Source organism: Felis catus, chromosome A1 (assembly GCF_018350175.1).
Source record: "Felis catus isolate Fca126 chromosome A1, F.catus_Fca126_mat1.0, whole genome shotgun sequence".
Classification (NCBI taxonomy): Eukaryota; Metazoa; Chordata; class Mammalia; order Carnivora; family Felidae; genus Felis; species Felis catus.
In genome coordinates, this window is record NC_058368.1 from 123,527,670 (window position 1) to 123,539,413 (window position 11,744).

An 11,744-nucleotide genomic window follows, 5' to 3' on the forward strand; every position below is an offset into this window, starting at 1 on the left:
AAGAAAAGATAACTTGCTGCAAGGTAAACAATGACAGGTCTAGAAAGAAACAGTATTTTTAAGATCCCTAAGAAAAGAGCCCACATCTCTTAACATATCAAAATGTGATCTAACTTTCCACGTCTATTGCAGATTTCTGCTGGAAGGATGTTGTACTTTTTAAATATACACTAGCTCAGCATTTGTGAGAATGGTGGAGAAAAACATGCTGGAAACCTCACAGAAAGTCCCTTATAATCCAAGTTTACAATGCTCAGTTTTACTATCCTTTTTTCTGTGAAATGGCCAGCAGTTCAGAAGTGAAGCTTAAAAGAGGAAGGAGTAAACTAACAATCTTAAGAGGATAATTAGGTTGTGAATAATGAAGCACTGTCGATGAGTCTGATAGAATTCACCATAAAATAAATTTTACTAAAACAGCTTTTAATCACATGGACTTGAAGACTTCAGTGTGCTCTAATGTACTGCAATATTTAACAGTATATGGTTTTCTACTTACATTATAATCAAATACTTACTTTCAAGGGACATCTTAGGATTTTCAAGCTTTTTTCTTAAAACGGAATCAATAAGAACTCTAAGCTGCTTGAAAATGACAGCTATTTTTACAGGGGCCTGTTGCGAGAAGACAGATTGGACAAAGTTAATCCCCTGGAGTGTGAACGTGTTTCAGTAAATGAAGGTAAGGCTGTATACCTTATGATCTGCTTTAGCACATCATGACTTTAATATACTGAATGGTTAAGTGTACAATTTAATGATTTCTAATATACTTAAAGAGTTAGGCGGCCATTAGCACAATCCAATTACAGATGACCTCTACCACCCTGTCCTCTTGGAGGGAACTGCATACATTTTTAAAGTTGTATTTAAAATTTACTCTCCAGTCTTAAATCATGATGGCATACAGTAGCAGAATGTATTAGATTTGTTTAAGTTGTTCAATGTTGATGGGGTTATGAAGAAATTAGTCTAGTTTTTCCAGAGGAATACTTGACAATATTCATTAAAAGCTATGAATTTGTCTTTGTCTTTTTAGAACTTAAGTTTGAGGTTCAAATAATTCTAGGTCTAATACTTGCTCTGCCAATAACAATCCATTTAATCTAAGAAAAGTTATATAAACTTCTCACTGAACTTAAGTGCCTCATGTATAGAAAGGAAACTACTGAAGTTAATGAACAAGGTTATTAGGGTATTAAGTTTGGGATAATCCATGTCAACTACTGAAGTACACAGCACATGGCAAATTATTTTTACTGGTAGTAAATGCCATCTGTAATAGCAATAGAGTTGATTTTCATATTTAACAGATTGAACGTATTGTAACTGATTTAAATGTAGGCAAGATAAAATAAGGTCTTCCACTCTAAGTCAAATTTGTAGGCAGAAATTATGCAAACTCCAATAAAATTTAAAAAATCCACCTCAGTAGTACTGCAAGTACTACAAGAAAATTTTAATGTTATGAGATCAGTTGTAGCATGTACCTGAAAATAGATCCAGCCATCAACAGAAAGAAGACGTTCCCGGTGTTGAACTTCTATATCACCACCAAAAAGTAAAACTGGAAAAGGGGTTATTAGGGTAGTTTCCCTCAAATATACTCGGGTATACCTTACCTGCACAGGAATAAAGAGGAAAAAAAAAAACTTCACAGCCTAAAAATGTAAGAAGTTCATTTATGTTCCATGTAAGCATTTTTCTATAATTTACTATTATAAAATTTATATCATAAATTTCGTAAAGCTACCTTTACATTCTGTTGTGTGCATAACTTGCCAATTTTATAATAATCACATTCACCATTGGTGCATTTATACTATCGAAAGGCATTTTAAAACATGAATTGTAAGGGTGAATTATATTTCTTGAACATAAATGAAACTATGAACAATTTTATAATGCCAATGCTGTTAATGAGCTCAAAATAATGAGCTCAAAAATAATATTGTTTTAAAGTGTCTAGTTTCTAGACCAGTGTTTAGCTATGGCCTTTAGTAATTTCTCATGCTCTACATGTAAGTTTTGGGAGCCACTCCTTGAAATTATGAATCCTTGTTATTTTAGCAAGCTATGACTTACAAGACTGTTTTAACTGTAATCTATAAATATTTGCTGCTAACTTATCTTGGGTTACATTGTGACTCAAACTGTTGCTATAGCATATATTGTTCTATATTATCCCATATGGTTATTTGGAATGCACATAAAACAGGTCTTTGTTCCCTTTTGAGAGAGCACCTTTTGGTGAAATCTTAGGGAATGGATACATTATTAAACAATATCTATTTGCTATAATTGTCTTATTTCAAGTAAGAAAGATAATGGTCAGAGTAGAAGTTTTAATATTTTTCTTTCATTAAGTGAAAGAAATAGGGCTTTTTTGATGAAAAACTATATTTTTGTACATATTTGAAATCAATATGTATAAACTCAGTTTGATAACCAAAAAAAAATAACTTGTTGGGGCATCCTAACTTGTTATGACTGACTTCTAGAATACCCTGAATCGTGGCATTAAGAATGAGCATTTTACCTTCTCTTGGTATAAGAGCCATCCATAAGTTTGCAAATCTCGATTTACTGAGGAGGGATGTACTTGAGCTTTGCCTTGGGCTGTCTCCACAATACAAGCCAATTTTTCTGTAACATCAACTGATTTTGTATAGATGATCTTTCCCACGTTGTCATATAGTCCAGCAGCCAATACAGCTTTAAGAAGGGCAATTTCTTGGAAGGACAGTGTGTGTGAGGCTCTGTTTCCTTCCCAGTCATTAGATGCTGTGGATGATGAAAATCCTGCTGCCTTAACCAACTTTATTAACTCCTGCTTTACATCCTAGATTGGTTTATGTTGAAAAAAGATAAGATCAGAATTGAGTAAAAAAGAAAAAGTGACAAATACTCCTTTAATATATATTGCTGTTTCCTATCAAAATTGATAGGATACCGAATTATTATTTAGTTCCCTACAGCCCAAATCAAATGAGGGAGGAAAAAAAAATTGTACTGGTAAATCAAGGTTGAAGAGTTATGTATTTCCACTACTCCCAGACTTTAGATGTCATAAAACATAATGTCTAAAATAGGAGAGCAATAAAAATGTGTCTGAGCACATTTGCGTTCAATATATTTACTTTAGTGGTAACTCTGCACAATTTTACTCAATGAGGATGATCACACAGAACAAATAATGAAGAAGAATTGGAGAGGAATCTTGATCCTGGATTGCAAATACTTTGTTCATTTGCCTCTGGCAGTCTCACCTTAATTCTAACAATGGCAATTTCATTTAACCTTTATCTAGGTTTAGTAACCAAGTGCCCATTAGCTTAAATCCTATAGGAAGGATAAGCATTTGTCAAAGTAAACTGGCTATGAGCAATTAAAAGGTGACATTTACATTTAGGATTTCCTTTGGGTTTCTGATTTGGGGCTTAAGAGACTTTGATTCCAGGTGAGAAAAAGACAAACAGCTGCCTTAACACCATAGGGTAGGTGAAGAGATGGAAAACCATGCAGCCCAGGGAAGGTGAAGAAAAGGCTCACAGAAGGAAGGAGCTGAGAGGCAACTTGGGAGGTTGGAAGGAAGTGGAGTGGAGACATAGGAGTGTTAGCTCTCCACATCTTGAATCCCAGTGAGCCCAGAGGCAGCTGTTCTTCAGTTTATCCCTTTATCCTTTTGTGAAGGACAAAATTCATTCCACTCAGAGATGTCCCTGCTCTTATTCCAGCCATTATTTTGAAGCACAGAAAATAATGGGTTAAGTTATAGGAGAATAAAATATTCAACCCTTTAAAATATGAGAATAGAGGAATTCTGTGAGATACATTATTTTCTGAATTCTTTTATAGTGTGTCTGTAGTAAAACCTGTAGTCGCTTAAATGGTATAATGAACATCATTTCCTAAGCACCATGAAAATTAAGTGTTTGAGGAGGAGCCCTGCTTTTTGCAGTCACTTGTCTTTATATTTTAACTACATGTCTATACTCTGTCTTCCAAGAAATAATTCTGGTCCTCAACAATAGTCAAAGCCTGAGTGATGGGCACAGCTGTCAGGTTTCCCATCCCAAGAGCAGCTTTATACACCTGGTCACAGTCAATCACAGGGTATGATGCCTTTCTGTAACTATCAACCTACACTGCAACTAAGTAGCTGGCTAATATTTAGGAAAATAAACGAGAATCTCATGAGAAGGAATCAGGGCTCTTAGGAAAAAAGATTCCAAGCCTTGGAGCATTTTATGATTATTACATTATAATTGTCAAACACTATTTTAAATCACTGTGTAATACATAAAAGTTACCTGTTGGAAGAAACGAAACAAAAAATTATAGATTAATGCAGTGAATTAAATCCATACTATATGTCAAGCACTATTGTAGGCATTTTCCTGAAATAAGCCTATCTGTCAACCAAAAAACCCTGAATCACAAAGCTGTATTACAACTTACTTCTAGGGTTAACAGTGATGTTCTATTAAGAAAATTCCTCCGGCAATACGCAATTTCAGAACGATAGCCTCCTTCTTGCCGGGACTTCTTCCATCTAGATAAATAAAATGACCAAAGTTCAACATGTTTTCTTTTCAAACTGTCTCTTTCAGAGGTACTAACCAAAGTAAGCTTTAATTAAAGTAAAATCATTTAAAAAGAGGAGGGGTCTTGATTGTTGTAGGAGCTACTAATTGAATATAAGAATTTGGCAATACTGTTATTTTTTATGTATAATAGTAAATTATTAACTTCAAATATGAGGTAATACAGATACAATACAAAGTACATTGTTCTTATTTAGGAAGGATTATAAAAATATACCTTGACAGATGAAGTAACTAAAAATAAGTGTAAATCTTAGATGTATCTTTTTAATGAAAGTCAAAGATAAATTTTTTAAAGTAAATAGCCTCAGGTCATCGATTTACTGACAACACCCAGATTATTTCTTTACCCTAGGTATGCATTGTAGATCGTCAGGTGGTCTGAATCAGCCATAGCCAAAGCTGATTTTGCAAGATCTGCCTCATCTTTTCGACCAATTGGTGTAGTAAAAGGAGACTTCTCTGTCATCACCGCAGCTAGTGTTGCCTATCCATAAATAACCAAAAAAATTTATCATTAAGGAGGTATACACGAAAGACTGATTTGTAAAAGTAAGCAAATCATAAAATAATCCCACTTTCAAGTTGCAAGTTTCTTTAGTACCCTTATGGTGTTCTACAGTAGCTACCATTCAATTTTAATTCATTACTTTAGACTTCATTTTATGTAATTTAAAAAATATATCACTTTTATACCATATTTATAAAGAGGTCACATCACCAGAATCGGAGATAAAAACCTGTATGTGTGTATAGTGATTCATAGTCTGTCACACAGTTATATCTGGACTTTTGGCCTACTATATTTCTATGCCTGCAAGGCTTTTTCAATACTTCAAAAATAATTTGGAGTGTATGATGACCCATTTCTTACTGTTGCAGCTTTTCAAATTAATTATGACAGAGGTTATTTTTTGGACTCAACACAATTCTGGTGAGTATTCCTAATAGTAGAGAAACAGACTAGAGTACATTACACTGTCTTCATTCTGTTTTTAAACAGCATTGATTTGTAGTCCCAGAAAAGGCCACAGCCTGATGAAACTGTAGGGTTGAAATGGAATAGCAGGCATATGAGCTCAGAGATTCAGAAAGAGGCACAAAGTTGGTTAATTCTGAGATAATTAGGTAAAACTGAACTGCTGGTAATTGCTGGCTCAGAGAGATAATCCAGAAACAGAGAAGGAGAAAGTTTTTGATTCTACTTAAAAAAATCTGTGGGATTCAAAGCTCCTTAAGAATCATCTACTATGGGGGCGCCTGGGTGGCACAGTCGGTTAAGCGTCCGACTTCAGCCAGGTCACGATCTCGCGGTCTGGGAGTTCGAGCCCCGCGTCAGGCTCTGGGCTGATGGCTTGGAGCCTGGAGCCTGTTTCCGATTCTGTGTCTCCCTCTCTCTCTGACCCTCCCCCGTTCATGCTCTGTCTCTCTCTGTCCCAAAAATAAATAAACGTTGAAAAAAAAATTTTTTTTAAAAAGAATCATCTACTATGTACTCAAATATTTCAAGTGCGATTTTTGGTAGCAAAAGCCAAACCCATTTACAAAATAGTACCTCCAGCATACTTAAGTACATGGGTTAATATCTATGATCTTAAAAATAAATATTCAAAAATTCTCATCAAGCATTCAGACCTCCTGGTTTTAATGCTAGTACTGACATTCTATTAATTTAAAAAAAAAAAATCAAAGTTAAAAATTGCTTCCAAACTTAGTAATTCCCCAGCCAAAATGATAGTTAAAGTGAAGTAGCAAGATCATCATTTGTTTTACCACTGGGTCAAGGCAGCCAAATATGGCACCAAAAATAAGCATCTTGCCAATCTTGACATTCACAGGCAGGGCTGCAAGGTGCTGGCCCAACGGAGTCAGTGTAGGCTCATTTAGTTCACATGCTCCAATCTTTCGGAGTAAATTCATTGCATTGCTGATCACTTGAAGCTGAGGAGGATCTAAAGCTTTGGCAAGGAAATCTTCAGGAGAACCAAGACTGCATTTCTGCAAATTAAAAAAGCGATCAGTCAGTATGTTGTTAGAAAGAACTGACCAAAGAGATGGTCACATTGGAACTAACTTTAGGTAAAATTTTGAGCAAAGAGGATAAATGTCTGAGGAAGGCTATCCTGTTATAATCCCAAGTGTGTGAGAAACTGTGTATGTGTTAAGGGCTGGCATGAGAACAAGACATCAGGGTTTCTCAGTCTCCACACTGTTGTTATTTGGGGCCATATAATTCTTTAAATGACTGTGCTGTGCACTATAGAATGTTTAGCAGTTCCCTGGTTTCTACCTACTAGATGCCCATATAGCATGGCCTCCCTCTCCTCCCAGTTCTGCCAACCAAAAATGTCAGAAAACATTGCCACTTATCCCCTGGTGAGCAATACTGCCCCCAGCTGACAACTAATGGTCTAGGTACTGAGACTGTATTTTAGTCTACAAAATATGAGTGTCTCTGGTAGAATTAAAGCACAGTGGGTTTGTTTACTTATAAAGAAAATGGGGAGGGGTATTTACTAAAAAGTAAATAAGATACTTGGAAATCTAGGAGAGGGGAAGTTTACATCTTTTTTTTTTTTTTTTTTTTTAGAAAGGGGCAAAGAATGAAAACGTTAGTAACACCTGAGTTCCTTTAGAATTACCATAATATGAAGACATAACTCCTCCAGAGGCACACGCAAAATTTCAGGGACAGAATAGTCCATAAAACCTTCAAATCTGAAAAATAATATTAAACACTTTACATATTATCAGAAATGCCACACTATAATCGTTTGTTTTTCAATTTCCAGTGCTATGTTGTACCTTTCTCTTGTGTACATTCGGAAGCAGAAGCCATCTCTGACCCTCCCAGCTCTGCCCTGGCGCTGCAGAGCACTTGCTTTACTGACAAATGTCTCAACCAAAGAACTCATCTGACTGCTTTCATGGTACCTAAAGGAAAGTTTTAGGAGAGAATATTTAGATCAAGGACTTAAAATCTGAAAAAGCTGGAAATACGTGACTCTTAAAATTACACTGAAGACAGCTTAAAATAGTCTATCATAATTGTGGACCAATATTTTCCAAATCATGTTTCATATTTAAATAATTTAGCAAACACTGCAAACTAAATCTCATACTATCAAAAACTCTGGCACAAGGAAAAAACTTGTTTAACTTGCCCTTTTCCAAATTAATCTGACCACTGCCTCTAGGTAGTCATATGCACTGCCAAATATTGCTGAATTTTCCTAATACAGGGACAGTGTATATATGGATTACAATAGACTACTAAGGTGGTCTTCTCTGTTTTTGCAATATAAACATTAAAATGTTTAAAAAGCAGTAATCTGAATCTGAAGATTCAGGTAAGGTTATCTGTTAAGTGCCAGTTATTATAACAGGTACGTTCAATTATGAAAAATATTCATGCTCCCCATTTACAAATGAGGGAACTGACGATTATATTTAATGGTATTATTACTTGGTAAAGATTACAGATCTGAGATTTAAATCCAACTTTGATTCCAAAACTCACACTGTTAAAACCTCACAAATAATTATTGTTTCTCTAAAGCTATTTTGCAAACAAATTTACAAAAAATTATGTTCTGAAAATTTTCTTGGAGAGCAGTTTTCTGCAAGAAGCAGAACACTGGCATTACTTATAGGAACGCACATGGCATGATACTCTTGGGTACTGGAAAGTTTCCCATAGTTTCTCTGAGGCTTTGGGTAGAATTAGGACATTGGGATTTTCCCTATAGGATTCTGAGATTTCTCCTAAGAATTCGAGAGCCCCAAACCCTTTTCAAACTTACTTATTTTCTTTTGTTCTTCCAGTGTCAATTACAAATACAACATCTGGAATAGTGATACCTGTCTCTGCAATATTTGTTGCTAAAACAATCTGAAAATAAAGAAAAAGCCAAAACATTAGTTAACAACTTCCAGCAATGTGCCATTATTTAAACTTTAGTTTGAGGTGATGCATTTTAAAAAGCGAATCTCAACATTAGTTATAAAAATCCATCACCTACTTGCTGTTACTGTGTAATTTTAACTTGTTGTAATTAGTTTCATCACTTCAGCTTGCCAGTTAAAGTTACAGATTTTTATTCCAACAAAAATACCATTCCCCTAATTCTAGTCAGTCATCTTAAAAATGATGTTAAGTAGCTGGGAAATTGGGTCAGAGAATAGAGACAGCTATGCACAATCACTCCAAATTATTGGAGAAAAAATAGTACATCAGTGAGAAGTGGGTTGCTGCCTTGGCTTATTATCCCTGTGACCACATCCCATGTTAGATCCAATTCTAGTTTTAAAATTCTTTTTATTATTTATTTATTTTTGAGAGATTGAGCAAGCAGGGAAGGAGCAGAAAAAGAGGGAGAGAGAGAATCCTAAGCAGTTCCTGCACTGTCAGGTGGAGCCGACACAGGGCTTGAACTCACAAATGGCGAGATCATGACCTGAGCAGAAAACCAAGAGTAGGACACTTAACCAAATGAGCCACCCAGTTGCCCCTCTCGTTCTAAAATTGTTAATGGTGATGACTAAATGGTGCACTTTTTGCATTTTCCCTTCTGTATTCTTGGAGAAAACATTTTGGGAATTCCGCATCAAATATTCAATGTATATTGCTCTATATCAACTCTGTATTTTGATAGTGAATGCTTGTTTCTCTTATTCATTTGACCTAGGAAATAATACTGGGTTCTCAGACTTAGATGGGACCTAGGTACTCATTCTACCTCAGTAGCATCTATTTTTTTTTTTTTTTAAAGAGGTTGAACTCTTTTCTTTAAACCAAATCTTTGAGGGAAGCTAAAATGTTACAGATCAGAACAGCCTCAGAACCCAGGCTCCTGCACTGCAGTCCAGGCTTTCTGGGAGCTCTAGTATTCCCTACAGTTCTTATATGGTACCCTTTATCCCCTTCTAAATCTGAGAAACTGTCTACCAAGTATCTCTTCATTCAGAATCCTCAACAGAGGAGACAATGAAAATACTGAGACTATTTCCTAACCTAATGGTCTATGCATTAAAAACATAATCCAGGATGAATACATGTAGAACAACAATGAATCTGTACAGGATTCAAATAGCTCCTGACATCCAACATCTTTCATGAAAAGGATGGGAAAAGTAGTGATTTTTCTTCCCACAAGCGAAAGTGATGCCATGTTTTTCAACTGTCATTCCCCTAAAAGTCTTGTCCCTTTAATAATGTATACTATAAATTTTCAAATACTTAAGTATTGGGTTCACTTTCTCATTATGTTAAGCTAGTGAGCATCTGGAGTCTGCCATGAACTGTGAGACACTTAATTACATTTTCATGAAATATTCAACAGATCACACATAAATTTGCTGTACTGAATTTTACCTTCCTGACTCCAGGAGGAGGAAGTGTGAATGCTGCAGCTTGGTCTTGAGTTGAAAGAATAGAATGCAGAGCTATCACTTTATATCTGAAAGTTAAAATCATAGTTCTTAGCAAGAGTTTCTCTTTAGAAGACACTGCAAAGAATAACAAAATTTATTTGCAAATAGAAAGCAATTTAAAAAATTTTTTATTACGAAAAAATTTAAACACCTAAGTTCTGAGAATGGTACAATGAAACCACATACATTCATCAAAGAGAAAATAATATGAATTTATATGGAATATAAGGTTTAAAGAATTTTCAAAATATGCTTGGATACTGCAGTGATAACCATGATAGCAGTAATAAACTGTATCAAAACAGATACAGTAAACAGCTGAATACCTATATCTGAATGATAAGTTGCACTCTGTAGGGGTTTTGCACTATCCAGTGGGTTGGGGAGGTGAGTCACTATCTTATTCTGAACCACAGGATTCCCTCTGTTTAATGAATTAAAGATACAGAACAAAAGCAGAAAGCATACGTAAAATTTTTAGTACATTTAATGCTATAATAGAAATGTTAAAAACCTTACTTCACTTTAGACAATTTTAATTAAAGGTAAAAAGACTGAGAATTCTAAGAGTTTTAATATACAAAACATTTTTTAATTTTAAAACTACTTGGAATATAATGAAGATCTGTGGTTACCGTTCAGAAAAAAACCTTCTGTCAGTTGACAGGAGATCATACAGCTGTTGAATATGAGCGAGGCCTGGTAAAAAGATCAACACTGCTCCTTCAACATTTCTGAATTGGGGACTTCTGTCTGAAATTTTTAAAAAGATAACAATATTCAACATAAGAAAAAAGGTAAGGAATAGCATATAACATGTTAATAAAATGTTTCCAGTTAGAAAAGTTTTATCAAAACGAATAGAGTCAGATTAGTAAAAGATACATACCTAAATATATAAGAAGTTCCAAAATGAGATCAAGGTTGATTTTATGAGGATTCATGTAGAGAATAGCATGCTGAGTGCGGCTACTATACTTTTGGTAAAATGGATTCAAATCAGCACTTGACCCAGTCTGAACTGGTATATATTCCTAAAAGAAACACAATCAGAAAATGGTGAACAAAAATATTAAATATTTTTATAAGACAAAGAAGGATGCAAATCTGCCCTTCTTATCATTATTTTGTTAAAATACAGCAAGGGTACAATTTTTAGTAAGTATTAAGAAGTATTAAAAATTTTCACATCTCATGGGGTGCCTGGGTGGCACAGTCGATTAAGTGTCTGACTTCGTTTCGGCTCAGGTCATCATCTCGTGGTTTGTGAGATCAAGCTCCAAGTCGGGCTCTGTGCTGACAGTGCATAGCCTGCTTGAGATTCTGTCTCTCTCTGCCCCTCCCCCACTCACAATGTTTCTCTTTCTCTCTCTCAATGTAAACTTAATTTTTTTTAAATTTCACGTTTAATTTCATTCAACATTCTTAAGTACAGCAAAACTTTTTATCTTTTCATGTACATACTAAATTAAAGAAGAACGGAAGAAAAACAGAACAGTGTATGCACTGTTCTGTGGCAACTAAGAAGCAGGTCAAGAGAGGTCATAACTTTTGGGGCGCCTGGGTGGTGCAGTCGGTTAAGCGTCCGACTTCAGCCAGGTCACGATCTCGCGGTCTGTGAGTTCAAGCCCCGCGTCAGGCTCTGGGCTGATGGCTCGGAGCCTGGAGCCTGCTTCTGATTCTGTGTCTCCCTCTCTCTGACCC

At 35.3% G+C, this 11,744-nt stretch overlaps 1 protein-coding gene across 2 annotated transcripts in view; it reads right to left on the minus strand.

The window, feature by feature from the left end:
- The window catches only part of DHX29 (DExH-box helicase 29), a 46,621-nt gene that overhangs the window by 1,322 nt on the left and 33,555 nt on the right, over nt 1-11,744 (minus strand). Inside the window, exons 15-26 of one of the 2 annotated variants that reach the window (XM_006927733.5) lie at nt 10,930-11,074; nt 10,676-10,793; nt 9,982-10,066; nt 8,411-8,499; nt 7,413-7,541; nt 7,250-7,325; nt 6,444-6,605; nt 4,958-5,094; nt 4,462-4,555; nt 2,540-2,842; nt 1,491-1,622; nt 519-615 (exon numbers count right to left, since the gene is read on the minus strand). In XM_006927733.5, coding sequence (XP_006927795.2) covers nt 519-615; nt 1,491-1,622; nt 2,540-2,842; nt 4,462-4,555; nt 4,958-5,094; nt 6,444-6,605; nt 7,250-7,325; nt 7,413-7,541; nt 8,411-8,499; nt 9,982-10,066; nt 10,676-10,793; nt 10,930-11,074 — 1,567 coding nt within the window. Of the gene's footprint in view, nt 1-518; nt 616-1,490; nt 1,623-2,539; nt 2,843-4,461; nt 4,556-4,957; nt 5,095-6,380; nt 6,606-7,249; nt 7,326-7,412; nt 7,542-8,410; nt 8,500-9,981; nt 10,067-10,675; nt 10,794-10,929; nt 11,075-11,744 lie in introns of both variants that reach the window. The other variant, XM_003980963.6, reaches the window with a different exon arrangement.